We start from the raw sequence: 20,072 nt of genomic DNA, 5'->3' as shown, positions 1-20,072 counted from the left end.
ATTAAGTGAAGAGGAGAATGTCACTTTGCTGGCAGCAACTATAAAGTCCCAAATTAGCATGGTAGCACCAGGTAAGCCAATAGAAAAGAACCTTGGAGAACAATGCTTGATGATGGTATTCACTATATCCTAAAAAGATTTTTAAAATAAAGTGTTAAGACAACTAAATTTTTCACAATATTTTTTCAAATCAATAGCCGAATTCAAGTCACCAAACTATGTATTGCTCATTTGAGTTTTAATTTAAAAGCAAGGATGCAGATTTTTTATGATTTGATACTTCACATTGATGTCTTGTGCAGCAGCAAAATGACCTTTGTGCCAGATGAAATCACTGGGGGGCGAGAATGCATTGGCAGAAGGTGGAAATAAAAAGCTGTACAGGGATTAAAAATGTAACAGCAAATGGGCAAGCTGAAGCCAGTCTTAATTGGAACTCTCAAAAACTGAATATTTTAAAATGATTAAAGCTTCAAACATTTAAGAAAGAAACAAATAACTGAACCAGCAGCACTCGCGTCACCACAAAAGCACAAAAGTGACTCCCAGTTATTCCCTTCATTGAAATAAATGAGGAAGTATTTCCTTTGTCATCTCCAATCTGATGTGGATGTTTGCATGGATTGTCCACCATTAGGCAGTGGCAAATCTCAGCAAATTTCCAATCCCATAGGACTTCATGAGACAGGTGACATAAGAGCAATGAACCAGTGACAGCAACTTTGGGATCTGAAGCTTTGAAAACATTTCCCAATAAAATCTGGGTTCTAACAATCAAATGAATTTTGGAAGGTTTGCAAATATCACCATTGGGTTATGCGTTGTTCCCCCCCCCCCCCGCCCCCCGTATCCCCCCAGCAATCGGACAAAACCCAAGTTCACAATATAAACCTTTTTTTTGTTCCCTCTATTTCCTGTTCCAGTTCCACAGCATATTTAAGAACGATAATTAAAAACTGGTCATTTTATCTGATCTAAACCCGAATAAGTCTGGATGGCACTTTTGGCGTAGCGGTTAGCGCAACCCCTTTACAGCACCAGCAATTGGGACCCGGGTTTGAATTCCACACTGTCTGTAAGGAGTTTGTACATTCTCCCTGTGTCTGCTTGGGTTTTCTCTGGGGGCTCTAGTTTCTTCCCACCGTTCGAAACGTATTGAGGGGGTTGTAGGTTAATTGGGTGAAAATGGTCGGCACTGACTCATGGGCTGAAATGGCCTGTTACCGTACTGTGTGACTGAAAAAAACTTTATGAAGTTGCTGACTGATTTAAAATAGTTGCAGTAATTTGAGTGGATTAAAAAATGTATCTCAATCTACATTACAAACTTTAGACCTTAAACTTCCAAGGAAAAGAACAAAGAAAACTTATCAGATTGCAGCACTAACCTGCAAACTTTAAATTTGACAGGCCACAATTTGTTGAATTATTTAAAAATACATTTTAATAACAAAGGCAAAGGTATTTTAAAGCAGAAAATTACTCACTTGATCAGGATTCAAGAGTCCACTGTGCATAATATTATAGAAATGAACCAAGAAATCAGAATTGGGTGAAACATCTTGACGACGTTTCATAATTTTGCAGATAAGTTTATATGCGTGAAGCTTTCCCTGTTTGTATTTTTCTGGTAATGTTGTTGCCTAAGTAAGAATTAAATTGAACTTTAAATACAAGATTGAGGAAAATAAAATATTTTGCCAATTGACAATTAGATGAAGTATTTCTAGCTTATGTACAAATTGAAAGCAGTGGATCTGCAATATTCAGGAGAAAAATAATTCTTGGAAGAGAGTTAGAATATGTCAATCATTCTTAAAAAAACTATCATCTCCCATGGATACACAGTAATGAAAAAATATTAATAACAATCATAAAAATGTATTATACACAAAAACAGAAATATTCTTTTAGATATATGCCTAATTGTGAAAATGCTTCCAGCTACAACATTGTTGATCACACTGTAACTATCTCTCACTTTCATCTTTCCACCTATCAAGTGGGTGCAATTCAATACAACACAATTATGTAGAATTTCCATGATAGATATAGACTCGGGAGTTTGACATTGCATCCAAATGCACACTTTAATACATTATACAAGGAAAAGACAACAAATATTACAATGTAAACATATGTAGATAATTTCAGTGATTACGGTGGGCGGCGCAGACGGCCTGACAAAGTCAATCTCCAATGATGATTCAAAATAATAGAGTATTTTTTTAATGCAGATTTGAGTTAAGAAATTATTAGGCGACGACAAGAGTTTAATTCGGCTAAAGAAGTGCCGTGGTGGAAGTTATAAATTTGCTTTTCGATATCCTGCTGTGTTAAAGGTCTTTTATGGTAACTTTCAGTCTCAATTTTTTGAGAATGATCATGATGCATTAGTCTTTGCTAATTCATTACCAGATTTACATGGACATGGAAGAGTTTCGCCATCATCGCCCAAAAAGAGGGCAAATTGAAACGAAAATGGGCAGAATTGAAGACCCGGAACAATAATTGGGAATGGATTCATTGGGTTGAATATATGTACATGAATGAATTGTATTAATAAGAATGATGTACTTCTGGCTGGGGTGGGGGGGATAGGGGTGGATGGCACTGAAATCTTTGATAGTCATCTGCCACTAGTGAGGTTTACCACACCCAGTTTTTTAGGGCGTTACTACCTTTGGGTTGTCTTTCATATATATATATATATTCTTAAAAATATTTAGGGGAGGGAGAGTGGTTTTCATTTATTAGAAGGGGAGCGATATTTTGTAGTAAGTGACTATTTTGTTAGTTTGTAAAGATGTTTAATTCGAAATTTGCAACTTTTAATGTTCAGGGGTTGAAAAATCCAATTAAGCAAAAGCGAGTTTTGGCTTATATCAAGAAAATGAAAATTGATATTGCTTTTTTTTTTTTAACAAGAAACACATTTGATTGAAAAAGAACACTTGAAAAAAAGAGATTGGGTTGGGCATGTTTTTTTTCTTCATTTAATTCTAAGGCAAATTTGGACTTTGCTTAATATTTATGCACCTAATATGGATGATGAGTGTTTTATTTTGGATGCTTTTTTGTTATTAAATCAAGCTAATGAAAATATTTTAGTTGGGGAAGATTTTAATTGCGTCTTGGATCCTTTGTTGGACAGATCCCCAAAAAGTATAAAGAAATCAAAGATGGTGATACAAATTGGGGCCTTGATGAAGGATTTAAATTTAGTGGATATTTGGAGAAGGGTTAATCCTACAGAGAAAGATTTTTCTTTTTATTCGTCTCGACATGATTCATTTTCTAGAATAGATTTTTTTTCGTATCGGCACATTTACAAGGGTATCACAGACAGAATATAAAAGCAGGATTATATCAGATCATTCTTTATTATTTTATTCTTATGTAAGTTCAGAAGTGGTACGTTCATCTTATAGATGGATATTTAATACAATGTTGTTGAAAAAAATAGAGTTTGTTATTTTTGTTAAAAAACAGATTACTTTTTTCTTGTCTGAAAATGCTAATTCAGTAAAAAGTAATTTTGTGTTATGGGATGCATTAAAAGCTTATTTAAGAGGACAGATTATTAGTTATAATAATACCACTAAAGTTAAGAAACAGTATATGGTTGAAAGCTTTGAATTAGAAAAGCAAATTGATGAATTGGAGAAAGAATTTCAGAAGGAAGTGACAGAAGATAAAAAAGTGGCTTTGACTAAATTGAAATTGCGTTATAATATGAAGCAGACTTATCAATTTGAATGTTTAATTAATTGATCTAAGCAGCGATATTATGAGTTGGGTGAGAGGGCACATAAAGTACTTGCATGGCAGTTAAAGAAGGAACAGGTTTCATGGGTTGTTAATGCTGCAAAAAAAAAATTCAACATTTACCTATAAACCTCAGGAAATTACTGACCAGTTCTATTCATTTTATAAAAAATTATATAGTTTGAGGGGAACAGGATAATGGTTCTATTCATTCTTTTTTTTATCTAAGTTAACAATATCAGCATTAGAAAAGGATGTTACGGATTTGGAAGCTCTATTGACAGAATTAGAGATTAAGGCAGCTATGTTGGAAATGCCCAATGAAAAGTCACCAGGTGATGATGGGTTTTCGGTGGAATTTTATAAAACTTTTTATGAAGATTTATCTTCGGTGTTTGGGGAGTTATTACAACAAATGACTGAACATTATGAGTTACCAGAATCTTGTTCTAATGCTTTAATTACTGTAATCCCGAAAAAAGATAGAGACCCGTTGAGAAGTGTTTTTGTTTCGACCTATTTCTTTATTGAATGTTGATTATAAAATAATAGCAAAAATGCTAGCAAATCGACTTGCTAAATATTTACCTAAATTGATACATGTTGATCAAACAGGTTTTATTAAAAATAGAAATGATTCAGATAATATTCTTCGATTGATTACTTTGGTCAATGCATATTGACAGATGCAGTAAAAGCCTTTGATAGGGTCGAATGGGATTTTTTATTTAAAGTACTGGAGAAGTTTAAATTTGGCCCTTTTTTTAATTGGTTGAGTTAAAGCTTTATATACGAACCCGACTGCTAGGGTAGTGACAAAATGTCAAATTGACACGTTAAACGCGACAAAGTTGTCCATTGTCACCAGCCCTGTTTGCATTGGCTATTGAACCATTAGCTCAAACAATAAGGCAGAATAAACAGATAAGAGGGATGAGAGTTATGGATGATGTTTGCAGATGATGTTTTGATATATTTAACAAACCCAGAACAATCACTGCCACATTTACAGGAATGTTTATTACATTTTGGAACATTATCTGGATATAAAGTTAATTGCGATAAAAGTGAAATTTTACCAGTTGGAGAAGGAGATTATTCAGAGTATAAAAATATTATAAAATTGAAATGGTCTGATAAAATTAAATATTTAGGAATAATTGTAAACACTTAGTATCAATCTTTATATTAGTTAAATTATGTTCCATTATTAAAAAAGATTAAAGCATATCTAATTAAGTGGAAAGATCTTCCATTAACTTTAATTGGTCGAGTTAATTGTATTAAGATGAATATTTTTCCTCGTATTCAATATTTATTTCTTACAAAGAAAGTCCTCTTACAAAGAGTTTCTTTCAGGAATTAAATAGTTACAAGAGAATTTTTATGGAAAGGTAAACTACCATGGGTAGCATTAAATAAACTCATTTGGAAGTATACGCTAGGTGGGCTTCAATTACCCAATTTTCAGAATTATTATGAAGCATCCCAGTTGAAATTTATTAGTAGATTGATGGATTTGGACCAGCCTCCAAGTTGGGCTAAAGTTGAGATGGCCTGTATTCCTGAAGTTGAGGTGTATCAATTTATATTTTGAGGGAATATAATATGCCGATATTAAAACATTTATTAAAATTATGGATTAGAAAAATAAGATTTTAGGATCAAAAGGTAAATTGTCAATTTTAACTCCATTATCTAATAATCAGATTATTTCTTTTTCAATGTTTAATAGTCATTTAAAGAGTTGGGATTTTAAGGGTATAAAATCATTACAGGGATTGTTTTGTAGAAGGTCAGTTTCTTTCTTTGTTTATTATCAACGATCTTTGGTGAAAAATATGTATGGTAGAGAGATGATTTTACCTGTATTGAGGGAATTCGAGTCTTTGATTTCTTCTATACCAAAATTGGGTTATATTTCTGTTATGTATCAAGTATTACAAGATAATATGGATAAGTCGGAATGGGAGAAATCTAAGCTTAAATAGGAAAATCATTTAGCTTTTGTTTTTCCTGAGGATTATTGGGCAGATATGTGCCATGATAGTGTTACTAAATTGACGAATGTACAGTATGGAATGGTTAATTATAATTTTTTTACATCAACTGTATTTAACACCAGAGAATTTGAAAAAAATATGGTTTTAGTAATTCGGATTCTTGTTTTAGATGTGGTGTATGTACCGGAACTTTTTAACATGCTGTCTGGTCTGGTATGTATGTACAACCATTCTGGGATGAAATTAAGTTAATTTTGGAAAAATTATATAATTTTGTAATCATTAGATCCATCTATTTTTTTAATGGGTTATATGATTCCTTTAAGGGGATTAGGTTTAGATAAATTTCAAATTGCATTTATATATTTAGGATTGTCTATAGCTCAAAAAATGTGTAGCAAGTACATGGAAAGATAATATAGTGATTAATATAATGCGATGGCATAATTAATTGAAAGCTTGTATTGTTATGGAAAAATTATGTATAATTTACATGACATTTTTTTTGTTAAATAAGTGGTTACCATATTTGGAATATATGCATTTAGATGTATTTTGATTTGTTATATATTCTTAGTTTCTGTTTATATATTTTTAGCTCTCCTTAAGAGAGTTGGCTGATGGGATGGGAATTTTTTTTTTAGTTGTCTTGTTTTTTAAAAAAAATTATTATTTTTTGAAATGTATATTCATAAATTTTTCTTTATGGAATGTACTTTGAATTACTATTAATTATTCTTCAAATTAATAAAGTTAAAAAAAAAGATAATTTCAGTGAGACTATAATTATCTGAGAGTTCAGAGGCCTTTCTCAGAAGAATTCTTAAACTAAATGTCTCCCTTGGTTCCAAAATTTTATGCCATTAACCTTACTTTACAACACATTTTGGTAACTAACCCAATTCACTCTTATTTCAAGAACAAAATAAAATGGCTGAATCAATGATCTTAAAAATTAATGTGCATTAATCCACAAAACTGAAAAAAAAAATCCAATTCTATCCCTGCTCCAAAGTTAATAAATGTAGGAATTAATTTATCAATTTTGCCTGGGTCAAAACAACCATTAATTTCACATAATAGATTTCCCCCCAAAATTCCTCAATGTCAATAGAAATTTGAACCATAATTGAGCCAAAACCAAACAGCTATTTTGAACTATGATTGTTATTAAAATAAAATTCACATTTGAAATGAAAACAGTATATAATGTAAACACTCAGTATGTCAGACAGAATTTGTGGAATGAGGATAAGAGTCCACACTTCAGGTCAAAGACTTTATCAGAATTGTTTTGATAAAGATTCTTCAACCCAAAATATGAACCCCATTGCAATATTTCTGTTTTTATTTCAGATTACTTTTGAATTTTAGTTACAGCCTCTTCATAAGGCAAGGCTAAAAAACAGCAATGTGATCATGAAAAGTTCATTTTGTAGTCCTGTGATATATGCATATTTGAAAGGGCACTGGGAAATGCTCAAAAGGTAAAACAAGATTAATTTTTAAATGTTGATCTGGGACAGCAGATGAAGCTCAATTTAAAACTCTTCTGGAAAAAGTAACTGTTAACGATATAGCACTGAAGGTTCTGCACCAAGTCTCTAGAGTTAGGGTTTTCTATAATTTTCTGATTTAGAGGAGAGAGCGATATTAACAACACCCTGAACTCTTCATTTGTGCTATTCTAACAAGACAAAACTGCCTGTTCAGGATTATTCAGGAGTTAGAGATAACAAAATTATGTGGATATTGATGAGGAATTAATCAACAAGAACTGGTCTTCATAAAACCTGTTCTAATGTATTTTACAATCAGTAATCAATTTTGAAATTAAAAGGGCAACTTTGCAACAAACAGTATTATCTAAAAAACGCAGGTTGATAGGACACAAGAGGGAACCACTCAAGACATGGGACTACAAACTAATGACTGAGATGCTTGACATAAGCCAAATGTAGACAATGGGGGGCACGCAAGTGGTTTACATCAATCTAGGCCAAGTTACGTTGCACCTTAAAATGAAATGAAAGTAGCCTTCAGGAGAGATTTAATTTTGTCACCTTGCACATCAAATATACAGGCATCAGGCATACATGCCTGTCTATCAACAATTGAGATATTTGTGAAGCCAGAGTCAGTCATTACATCAATTTTGGGTGTCTGGATTCTGTCTTTAGAAGCTTATAATTTACAGTGAACATGTCTTGCTTATAGTGTGTTCCCATTGTGAATATGTAAGTCAAAGGAACAATTTGTCAGGCTGAAATAATGACGTCAACAATGTCATTGTATTTATTGAAACTGCATTGAATCACCTCTGTTATCTTCGTTCTTCAAAGTTTTAAAAACAAGTCTGGTAATTCTACCTAGAGGGTCTCCAAGAGAGAACACTTGCTTGTCATGTTGAATAGATATTTGTATCTTGACAACAGCCCAAGGAAGTAGAAGATTTAACATTTAAGATAACAGTTAACTGGACACCCAATTTAGTGGAATGCATGCCACCACTATGCTATTCAGAATATATTGATGACTAATTGTATTTATTGATAGAAATAGAGAAATTAGAAAGAATTTACTTATTTATCAATTTATTTTACCTTAAAAAGCCATGGAGTTAGAATTCTGAGAGGTGGTATCAAAAGTGAAGGTGGTGGGGAGGTTTGATTGTCTATTGTAATTCCAAGGTTATCTCTTACCTTTAAATAAACAAAATTAAGTTTTGTTAATAAAATGAAAAGTTGGCTTTGAAGACAATAATTTAATGGAACATTTCACATTGTACAAGGGGTTTCAGAAGAATATTTTAAGCAAAAACAAAGAGCTTTTATTTTCTGAAAGCACACTTGCTAAATTCTAAACCTTTATAAACCAAACTATTTGACATTCAACATAGCTTGGTTAGAATATTGTGGTTCAATGTAGTAATTTAAATAGTATAAAATTAACATCTGTATACAGCCAGTTAGAATTACAGAATTTGTAAGTGAAAACAGACTATTATATAGTGCTTTCTGTCATGACAGTTGTATGATTAAATGATAATCATGGTCGTCAATTCAAGGAATTCAATCTCACAATTGATCTAAAACAATCTCAGACATAAGTGGAGAAAACTTCAGAGCACGCAAAGCTTTGAAAATGGTTACCTGTTCCTCCCATGCTTGATACACAACAGCAGATCATAAATTAATTTTATGTCCCAAAATATAATTTTCTGAAAATGAATTCTGCAGGTGAATATTTCTTACCCCTCTTCAAGGAACTCTGGCATAATGATTATGCAAATATGGTCTGAATTAACAATTGTACCCTCTTCCTTAACCACTTCTAAATAGATAGACCATCTCCTCTTGTTCTACTATGAACAATATAACACAGGAATAGATCATACATCTCCCAGGGAGCAATGCCATTTATAACCATAAGAATATGAGTAACCTGTGACATCTTTTCTTTTAATAATCTTGGTCAACAAAAACATCAGATTAAAATTGATAGTTGATTACCATTAATTGTCTTTTTTAAAAATATTTTATTTAGGAATTTCATAAGATTCACAAAACCCAACAAACCATTCAATCATTCCTGTATTTATCCCCCCAACACCCCCCCCCCCCACCACAACATACAGTCAAGTAATTTATGTTAATACAGACATCAATGGGGGCACCAACCCCAACAAAAACCTAAACAGAAAAAAATAAAGAAAAAACCTAGGAATGATAATGACTAAGAAACAAGGATTAAAACATGAAAAAGAGACTGAAAAATAAATCTTAGAACAACTGAAAAGAAAAAAAAAACCATTGTCTGCACCAATATCCTGTTTCATTAGTCACATTCCTTTTCCTAAAGGGGACAGATTGTTACAATATCTTTATTTTGGTGGTGGGGGGGGGGGGAAATATTATCTGAATACTGATATATCTAGGGTAAGGTTGCCATACTCCCACAAATGTGTCATGCTTCTTCCTTAGGTTATATGTGATTTTTGTCCAGGGGAATGCAACTCTGCATTTCCATATTTCAATGTGTGGTATTTCGTTGGGATTCGGACTTCCACGAAACTGCTGTACACTTCCTGGCTACTGCCAAGGTGACCTTCACAAACAAAATTATTTGGTCAAGTCGAAACTGTATATCTCTAATATCCCTCAGAAGGTACAACTCTGGATCCTGAGGAAAATTCACTTTTGTAATTTTTTTCACAATGTCCCCCAGGTCTTCTCAGAAAGGTCTCACCTTTGTACATAGCCAGATGGAGTGGACACAAGTTACCACCTCCACATCACATTTAAAGTACATTTCTGAAATTTCCAGCTTTGATTTATGTAATTTTGGTGTGAGGTACAGCTGGTGTAAAAAATTGCATTTCACCGACCCAAATCTGGCATTGATGACTCCAGTCACACTGTCCAGACACAGGTCTTGCCACCACTCTTCATTGATTGTTGTTCCCAAGTCCGACTTCCATCTCTCCCTCGACCGGTGTAAGCCTGGCTTTGGACCCTCACTTTGGAATACATAATACATCTTAGAGATAAATTTATCCACATTTCCCTCCCAAATTAGAATATCCATGTCACTACAGTCAGGCAGTCATGGATGGTCCCAATTTTTCCCATAAGATCTTATTTGCAGATAGCAGAAGTATGTTCTGTTAGACAAATCATATTTGTTTTTCAACTGCTCAAATGTCATTAGCTGCCCCCCCTCTTTTGTAACAATCCTCGATACACCTGATCCTTTTCTGGCACCAGGTGTCCAGGATTTTATTAAAAAGTTCTAAACTTTTACCATGCTTCATCTATGCATTGTTTAATTTCACTATTGAAAGGTCAACTTGAAACCTGATATTCTCCAAGCAGTTGCTGCACCTCACAATCAAGCCATGTAAATTAGACCACAAATAACGGCATGCTTCTGCAAATTCTTGAGAATCCAAAGACTCCTCTCAACAATGTCTTTTGTATTCCTAGATGTTAAGACCTGACATTAAGTGACCATTCTGCATGCAAGTTTCTGCTGTATGCCCCCTAATATATCTTTTCAAGATGCAGAGCCTAAAACCATTCATGGAATTATGGGTGTTATCTACATAGGACTTTGCATAATTATTAAGTTTACTCCATGGCATTGCTAGTTTATTCTTGGAAGGTGTACAAATTGGCCTAATCAAACTATTTCATGGCAAGGAATATTACCAATAAATTTGCCATCAAATTTAAATCAGAAAACTCAGTATTTATTAATTATTCCATCTATCCTCAGATTATTCTGTAAAAATTTGAAATGCTTGAAAAATTCAATACTAAGTAATGGCACATGGCTAAATCCAATATTATTTGTCATACACCAGTGAATTGCCTCCTCTTCTTCTGGGTATCCATCCCATAGGATGATGATGATTCCTTTCAGTCAGTTTGTGGTGTTTGATGAGTGTCCTAGAGTGGCTGCACAAGCTGATCCATGACAGGCACTGCAAGGATACTCCACTCCTCAGAAAGGAACAGCGTGTTTGCACAGGTCCAGACCCACCCTCTCGACATCACCTCCAGGATCCAGCGGCATGGTGAGGTCCAAGATGGCTGGGGGAAGTTCTGTTGCAGTGAATGGCCAGACCAAGCTTCAATGCAAAGATTCTCTTTCCTCACTTCATGGCACATGCTTTCTGGATGGCCGCTGACCCAACGAGAGGGTTTGTCCACCCTTGATTGGTCTTGTTTTTCATCCGGCAAGTAATCTAGCCACCCTCTGCACCAGGTAAGGCTGATGGGGGAGCTGGTTTAGATACCAACCATCTGACCATGAGACAGCTAGTATGTGGTACAATTAGAACTCAGACCAGTGACCTGATGGAATAACTGAACAAAATGGGTGTAACTAAAAGGGAATCTTCATTTTCTCAGTTTGTGGAATGAGCTGATATCTATTGCAAGCACAAGATAAAAATAGGCCATGCAGTCTTGACTATTTAAAACCAAAACACGATGAAATTAATCACAGATTTTAAATAATTCTTCCATCCAACCCAGATAATTAAATCCAAAGTATAGTTCATGATAGAATTAAAACAATCGTGGGCAGATAATGTGATCAGAATGAAAATCAAAAAATTGTTCAGTCATCCTTTGAAGCCAACAAAAAGGAGTTAAATGCTCATTTGGTAACTAGCAAAGGTAAATTGCAAATACACTGAAAAATTAAATTCAGCAGTAGCTACATCCTGATCAAATAACAAAGACACAGAAAGCAAACTGTAAAAGAATATCTGTGATCTCCCAACAATGGGAAAATCCAAAGCAAATATAATCCAGCCTTCACTCACATGATTATGTATAGAACATAATTATGGTGATGATAAAAAAAACACTGAACAATTCACTGACTATAGATGGCTCTACATCCAGCTTCTCAAAAATAAAAGGAACACGTCGACTATGTCATTATCCATGCATCATTTTTTGGTGTGAAATGTATTTACATAGACTTACAATGAAAATGTATGTGGAAGGTTGATTCCACATTAGCAGAGATAATTTACATACAAAACTGTTAACCTCTTACCTTGGCTAAATTCTGCCAGAGTTCACATAAATAGTCAAAGACCTGTGCATGAATTTCAGGATCCTTAATGTAGTTCACATCACCCAAAATGCCAAGCATTCGTCTCCACATAACTGTGGCAACATCTTCATGCCATCCTTTGAGACTTCCCCCAGCCATCACACTGCAATCTTCATTTGGAAATTCACTATTTTCTATTCAATATAAAACTTAATATTACAAGCAGACAATATACACTATACATTATACATTAAAGTTAAAAGTTTAACGTCAGAGCACATTTCTAATAAAGAATCAAATAATCACATTTTCATTTATTAAAAAATATCAGTCTGCTGAAACTATGACATTAATAGAATGAAAAGCACAAGGAATAATTGCCATTCATCTCTTGTTTAACATTTAATATGGTTCTGCAATTCTGCTATCGTACTAAATTTGTGAAATATTTGGTGTTTGGAACTACAGGTACCAGCATTCAGCCTGAAGCAAGTCCTGGAATTCTGAGGAAGGGTTGTAAATAAATGTTGAAAACCCAGAAGCAAATATTGCATTGTAAATTTTGAAAGGTTCATCCAGTCAGTTTGCTCTAATGGTGGATGAAGATCCCAGCAGTGATTTTTCACCATCGTAGTTGGTCATGGGGATAGCGGAATGTGGACACTGCAGGATATGAAGCCCTGCCAATTTCAACTACAATTCTATGATAAAGATTTCAAATAAAGGTGAATGTAAATTATATTTTCTTTAGTTTAATCAGTCCAGAATTTTAGGCTATATTTTAAAATTAAAATTTTAAGCAGTTCATCAATTTTAATAATACAAGTATCTCTGAGAAACTATTGGCTTCAATAACAACTTTCACAACTGGCAATGCCAACACCCTTTTTAACCCTTAACAGCATTTACAAGTTTGGTAGCTGCTGACATTTTCCCATACCTTGATGAAGGGCTCAAGCTCAAAGCATTGGTTAAGTATATCTCTTCCATACATAAAGCATACTATGTGACCAGTTGAGTTTCTCCAGTATTGTGTTTTTACAAGTGTCATTGGCTTTCAGGGGTGTGTTGAGAATAACACTTCCCAATACCACCTTCCAAAGTGAAAAAATTCTCATCTGAGTTTGAAATCTTGGAAATCTAAACCCACTTATTCTTTATTTTCCAGTCTGGGGGAAAAAAATCTTAGTTTCCATCTTTTAAGCCCTTCTATAACCATGTGAAATCCAGAAAGCACTAATAAGCTCTCCATTGAGGAATTAACTTGGTGAACTTTTCTGAACTTGTTTAAAGCTAAGTACACCTCTTTTAATATATAGAGACCATAAATGTACACAGTAATTCAATTGTGGTCACAACAATTCCAACTACATCAATGCATTAGGAATTCTGTGAAGATTTTATATTGTAATAAATTTAACAAAATATTCTTTATGATCACAAATATCTCATAACTCCCTGAGATAATGTAAAAGGCATATATATTGATTACGTTTGACACAAGCGATTTATTTAATTATAAGTTAATTAACTGTGCAATACCCAAGTCATCTGGAGTCTGCAAGACTGAATTATGCAATTTTTCATCCAGTGGCAAATCTTTTTGATCTACAGGATCAACATTCAAAGTGGATGGTGAAGGTGTCTGAGATCTTGAGCAAGCATTTGAATGGGTTGGAGATGCACTCTCAGAACCTGAAAGAATAAAAGCTAACAACTGAAGAGTTAATGTTAGAAGAGAAAATTGAGTTTGAATTTAGATGGCATGACAGCATTTCTCTGTAACTTGTATTTCAAAATTTATTTTTACCTGAAAAGAATTCTCTCACATGAAACTTTTATTCCATTCAATTTCACTTTAAGGAAATGTAATTTATAAATCTGTGCTTATGACAAAAATCCTCTAGCAAAGAAAACAGAACTAATTGTGCACAAACATGGACTAGTCCAATTTTAGTCATGCTAATCAGTTCGTATATTTTGCAAAAATTCAATATATTTAGCATTTTATTACAAAATAAAACATTTCAGAAAATGAAACAATGCTACTACACTATACTGAAATTAGAAAGACAGAGGATGAAAATAGAGCATGAGTTCTATAGAGCAAAAGTTTTCCATAATCAAAAGCCATTGCTGCATCACTCAAGTAGAAATATATAGATTTATTTTAACAGACTTTTTCTAAAACCAACTAGAAAACATATTACACCAACATTCTGTTCACTTTTTAAAAAATTGAAAATATATTTTCAAAGGTTGTTCATTTAATTCAACTGTACATTTTCCTAACTGTACAATTTGTCATATTTCATGGAATATACCCTCACCCCTTCAGAGTAAGAGATTACCAACATATTCAAAAGAATCTAACAAAACAGGTATGGTTATTTTACATAGTGAACTGATATTAGTGGTCAACTGATTTAAATATAGTATGCTGACTCCCCAAATTTTATTACCAGTGTAAAGGTTAAAACCTTGTGTTTTTGATTCTTAGTTAATTTTGAGCCTGTCTCTTTATGAGAACTGTTGTTTGTAGTGTTACCATAGTGATGCAATATGTCATAATATCTGCTCAGGCAAACGGCTTGCTCTTTTATTCTACAAGATGTGAAGGAAGCGTGAACACGTGAAATTTTTCTTTGAAATGTGCATCTCTTTAAAGTTTTTGCACCTCTAAGTTTTGTATCTTTTTAAGCTTGTGTATTCCTTTAATAAAAGTTTTTATATCTCTATATATCTTTTGTATCTCTATCATACAGTAAATACTTTGTTATTCATCGTTATGAAAGTCTTATTGTGAAGCGATACAAAATGTTTATCAGTTTTATCAATGAATTAAATCTACATAAAGTAACAGTCTCAGAGTTTGATTTGTTGGATTAAAGATATCTAAATTTGGGATATCGCAACTCACGCTTTGGAAGATGATACTCTGTAATCAGTATATATTAGAATAAAGAGAGTTTCATCTATAACTGGTACTTGCATTCCACCGGAATAATCCGACTAATAAAATTATAATATTCCTATATCTACTTTAGAATTTACTTTTCAAGGATATGACAAATGTATATTGATGGCAGGCAGCAGCCGAAATAACAATATGAGATAAAGTTATTGAACAGATAGTTGTGGTGGATTAACTATATAAATATACGAAGTCTCCTGAAATTGGACTCTGTCAAAATCTAGTGACCTTTAAACTTCATCAACAAACACAACAAACCTGCGATGGTCACAGTGTCAGCAGAAGTGGACTGTAGATTGAGGCTGCTTGTTTCAGAATTAATATGCAAAGCAGTTAAACTTGCCAATTCTTGTTCCTCAGCACTTTGTTGTAGTGGACCTGGTTCTGTTTCAGTGTACAAGGTAGAAATGGTTTCACTGCCAAAGCTAAAACCTATAATGAAGCCAAAAGAAACAACTATAATGCTGTTATGGGGTACCATGACCAAGAAATGTACAAATCATTAAAAAAATCAGCCAAAAGGCTATTGCAAAAGTAGAATATAGAACAGTACAGTGCACATGTCTGTGCCAAACATAATGCGAAATTAAACTAAAGCTCCATTGCATGAATATGATATATATCCCTCTATTCCCTGCATATTCATGTCTCCCTGTCAAAGCCCCTTAAACGAGACTATTGCAGTGATGTGGAGACTCTGATTTGAAAGGGAAATACAAAGAAATTTACTTCAACAATGTATCTCTTAAATCAAATGGGAATCCCCAAACAAAAAGTTCATAAGTCCAGGCAGAGATGGGAATCAGACTTAAATGTAAGAATAGATGAGGAAACCTGGCCTGAAGTACGTTGGGATAGTATGACTAATATAATAAATGTAAGATATAGATTAGTACAATATAATTTTTTGCATCAATTATAACCCACACTACAGAAATTAAATTAATTGAATTCAGACTTATCAGACCAATGCTTTAGATGTGGTGAAGAGGCTGGAACTTTTTTTTACATTCAACCTGGTTATGTTTTAAAGTGAAACCTTTTTGGGTCAATCTAAGAAATTTCAGTAATTAAATTTCCACAAAACCCAGAATTATTCTTACTGGGTAATATTGCAGGGATAACATTTAAATTGAAACTATCTAAATATCAAATGTTAAAATTGGGTTGGCAGTGGCTAGAAAATGTATAGCAGTTGATGGAAGTCTGATTTTCATCAAGGTATGGCATGTTGGAATGGCATAGTTGCATTCCCCTTGAGAAAATTACCTCTAACTTAAGAAATAAGTGCAATGTATTTTTACAAATTTGGGGCCCATATTTACAATTTTCAAATGTAAATCTTTAATTTTGTTCTGCCTAACCCTCAAGCCTCCATTGATCGTCTCCAAAGAAAATTAAATAGAATGTCAATTTATGGTCTGTGGAGCATGCTGCACTTTTCAGCAATACATTGTTTTATTTTTCTTTATCTTTTTCTCCTTTTCTTGCTTTATATCTACCCTTTGGGCTTTTTTCTTGGGTGGGTGAGTGGGGATTGGGCCATAACCATCTTGCCAAATGGCATTTTAAAGATTGTACTTGGATTTCTTGTAAAGGGCCAGTTTTCTTGATTTGCATACCTTTAAACTGGCCTTTATCAGTGAATCAATATTGTGGCTCATTTATACTTTCCAATTACAAAATATTCCCATTGTGCTGTTAGTCACACAGTTGGCCCAGATGTTACAAGATGTCAGGCATTTGTCTAAATTTACATCAGAATCATTATTTATAATTTAATGTAACTGGCTACACAGATTATATATAACTCCTCAGAAATTAAAAGAATGGTACCCAACAGCATCAGATAGATGTTTTCGTTGCAAACAAGAGATTGGATCAACATTACATGCAATTTAGACATGCTCAAAAGTAAAAGCTTTCTGGGAAGATCTAAACCTAATATTAAACAAAATCACAAAAAACAATATACCAAAAGATCCAAAAAATTTTCTGTTAAATAATATAAAAGACAAAAAATTAGGACTAAAATTAGACGTAGCCCAAATAAAATGTATTATGCCAGCGCTAGCGGTCGCCAAAGAATGTATTATGACAACCTGGAAATTGGAAACAAACCTTAAAGTACAACAGTGGAAAACAGAAATAAACAAGAGTATTCCATTAGAAAAAAATACATACAATTTGAAAGACAAGTGTACATTATTTGAACAAATTTGGGAACCATACATAAAATGTCGGAGAATGCCGACCACAAACCTCCATCTCGTAAAGCAACATAATTATAAGCGCAATAAGATTTGAATATGTGAAAGTAGATGACACAACTTTTTTCTTTTTTTGTTTAATTCTTTGTTTTAAGCGTTTTATCATTTATTGATTTTTGATGAGGGGTGGGGGAAAGAAAAAATGTCACTATGTATAATATTGTTGATGATCATTGTGGATACTGTTATTGATATGACTCATACTGCAAAAATTTTAAAAAAAGAAAGTAGCCAAACTCCCTGAAGTATGCAATGGATAATCTAATGAGCAAAGAAGCTTGGAATTTGTAGAATAATGGCAAAACAACAGCATCTCAATAGAACTTAAAGAAAGTTGCCTATGAGGGTTGCATCCTCTCCTTGGCATGAACTCATTATTTTCCAATATTCAATTTCAAGTCAAAGACTGTGATTGCTATGAGTTTATAATCGCAAAAATCAGAGCATAAATATTTCTTCCCTCACTTTTGGAATAGCATTCAGCATTCACTATACTCGAAAAAGATACAGAGCAAAATAAAAAGATAAAATGATGGACACACTCAGAAAGTCAAGCAGAATCAGCCAAGTGTTCCCAGCATTTTCCTTTCAGATTTTCACCATCTGTAGTATTTTGATTAAGGCGCAGAATGAAGTCTTTCATATTCGATCTTAAAAAGTGTTTAATACAATTTAAGAAGAGAATGTTTTTGTGAATCATGATAAGAATCAGCACTTTATAAAGGTTTCTTTGATGATCTGGCAACTCAAAAAAATAGTAAATATTCCCAGAATACATTCATTCTGCATGTTTTACATCATAGACCTTCCATTGTGTCAAGCAACCCAAAAAGCTGGACAGGGCGATACGATCCCAATTTCAGCTAAATATGTTTTCTAGTCCCAAAAGTGAAAATGCATTCATAATTCGAACCTTCAGTTCAGACCAATGGAGAGATAAACGTCGGGCATGCAATTTAGGAAATAATACTGGATAAATACAATCTAAAATACAAAAAAAAAAGAAAACATACTTACTCTCAAATTTTTGTCCATCATATTGAAAAGCATTGAAAGAATCTGAATGGCTGTCAGAACTAACAAGATCACTGCTTCCAGCACTGGCTGGGGAAGTCCACTCAGATGGAACGCCGGGGTCATCTACAGGTCGTGTTGGATTTTGTCTGTTCAACAAATCAGGAAGGTCCTTTGGGACTTCCAAACTACCAGGACTGCTTCCCCTTCTCAAAATATTCTGGTACAAAAAAAAACCTCATTAACTTAAAAATTGCTGATAACATAACACATGCTATTATTGCAGTCACCAATGCTTTCCAAATTACAGGTATATGATCCTTTCTCAGGACATCTAAAATCTGAAAAGCTCCAAAATCCAGCAAGTGGGGACCGGTGGTTGGGGGAGGCGGCCGAGTGACCGGCAGTTGGGGGAGACTGCCGGGTGGCCGAGGGACCACGGTTGGGGGTGGGGTGGGGTGGCTGAGGGACTGGCAGTTAGGGGAGGGACCGCGATTGGGGGAGATGGCCGATGGACTGGAAGGGGGTGGGAGTGGATACGGCAGCACAATTCGGGTGGGCTTTCAGAAATCTGGAAAAATCTGAAATTTGGAACACACTGTCCCCCAAGGGTTCTGGATAAAGGATTGTACTGCATGTTGATTTAATTTATTATTTAATGAACAGAGATTCTGTTTTAAATGTTATTGGTAAAATTTGATTTTTTTTTATTCACATTGACCAGAAACCTCAATCAGGCCAAAAGAGTTGACAGATTATCAAGCATAGAAAGTTTACCAAAATGTTTTAGTTCCCAACATGTACATGGTTTTAATTTTAAGTAAACCTTTAAAAATTAGAAGTTAATTTAACAATCATACTGAAATATTTGTTGGATTAATTATTTCACCATCTGGTATATGAAACAGTCACATGGGACAAACATTGCTTTAAGTTATTAACAATTGCTATAAAAACAAAAATACAAGAAAGCACACCCACTTACCACTGAAGTACCACTTCTTAATCTTTCTGCAATAAACTCATCCATAAGATCACTAATGTTGGGATTATTACTATTTCCAATATCAGTGCTGAAAGGTCTAGGCTTTTGATTAAGCTCTTCCTTGTTGACTGAAAGCAAATGAAGTGTTTTAAAAAAAACGTATTCACAACCATACAAATACACATAATGTAGTTTACTAATTAAAGCAATAAAAAGGAACAGCATTGCATGGGTTACTTGGAAAATCATGCAGTTTCCCAGGAAATGTCCTATCCTTACTGGGTGCAATTAAGTAATCATATGTTAGCATTAGCATAATTTACATCAACATTAGTAAAGGTTAACAATTTTTAATCTTTGATGGAAGAGTAATTGCAACCTAAACTATAGTCAACATTTTTTCTTTCCAATTACCAATAGGAATTCAAAAAATATATTTCTCTAATAGCGCTTGAAAACTTGAAAAGATGCATCCATTTTCATTC

At 33.6% G+C, this 20,072-nt stretch overlaps 1 protein-coding gene across 12 annotated transcripts in view; it reads right to left on the bottom strand.

Moving 5' to 3' along the window:
• The window catches only part of ralgapa1 (Ral GTPase activating protein catalytic subunit alpha 1), a 251,767-nt gene that overhangs the window by 127,335 nt on the left and 104,360 nt on the right, over positions 1-20,072 (bottom strand). For 9 of the 12 annotated variants that reach the window (XM_069916813.1, XM_069916815.1, XM_069916816.1 and 6 more), the window contains 8 exons: positions 19,588-19,715; positions 18,606-18,822; positions 15,577-15,750; positions 13,887-14,054; positions 12,345-12,538; positions 8,375-8,473; positions 1,488-1,643; positions 1-129 (listed from right to left, as the gene is read on the bottom strand). In XM_069916813.1, coding sequence (XP_069772914.1) covers positions 1-129; positions 1,488-1,643; positions 8,375-8,473; positions 12,345-12,538; positions 13,887-14,054; positions 15,577-15,750; positions 18,606-18,822; positions 19,588-19,715 — 1,265 coding nt within the window. The remainder of the gene's footprint in view (positions 130-1,487; positions 1,644-8,374; positions 8,474-12,344; positions 12,539-13,886; positions 14,055-15,576; positions 15,751-18,605; positions 18,823-19,587; positions 19,716-20,072) is intronic. The other 3 variants (XM_069916822.1, XM_069916814.1, XM_069916821.1) reach the window with 1 other exon arrangement.

This window comes from Narcine bancroftii, chromosome 2, assembly GCF_036971445.1.
Source record: "Narcine bancroftii isolate sNarBan1 chromosome 2, sNarBan1.hap1, whole genome shotgun sequence".
Lineage (NCBI taxonomy): Eukaryota > Metazoa > Chordata > Chondrichthyes > Torpediniformes > Narcinidae > Narcine > Narcine bancroftii.
Note: the sequence above shows the minus strand (reverse complement) of the source record. Positions and strands in the feature narration are given on the sequence as shown.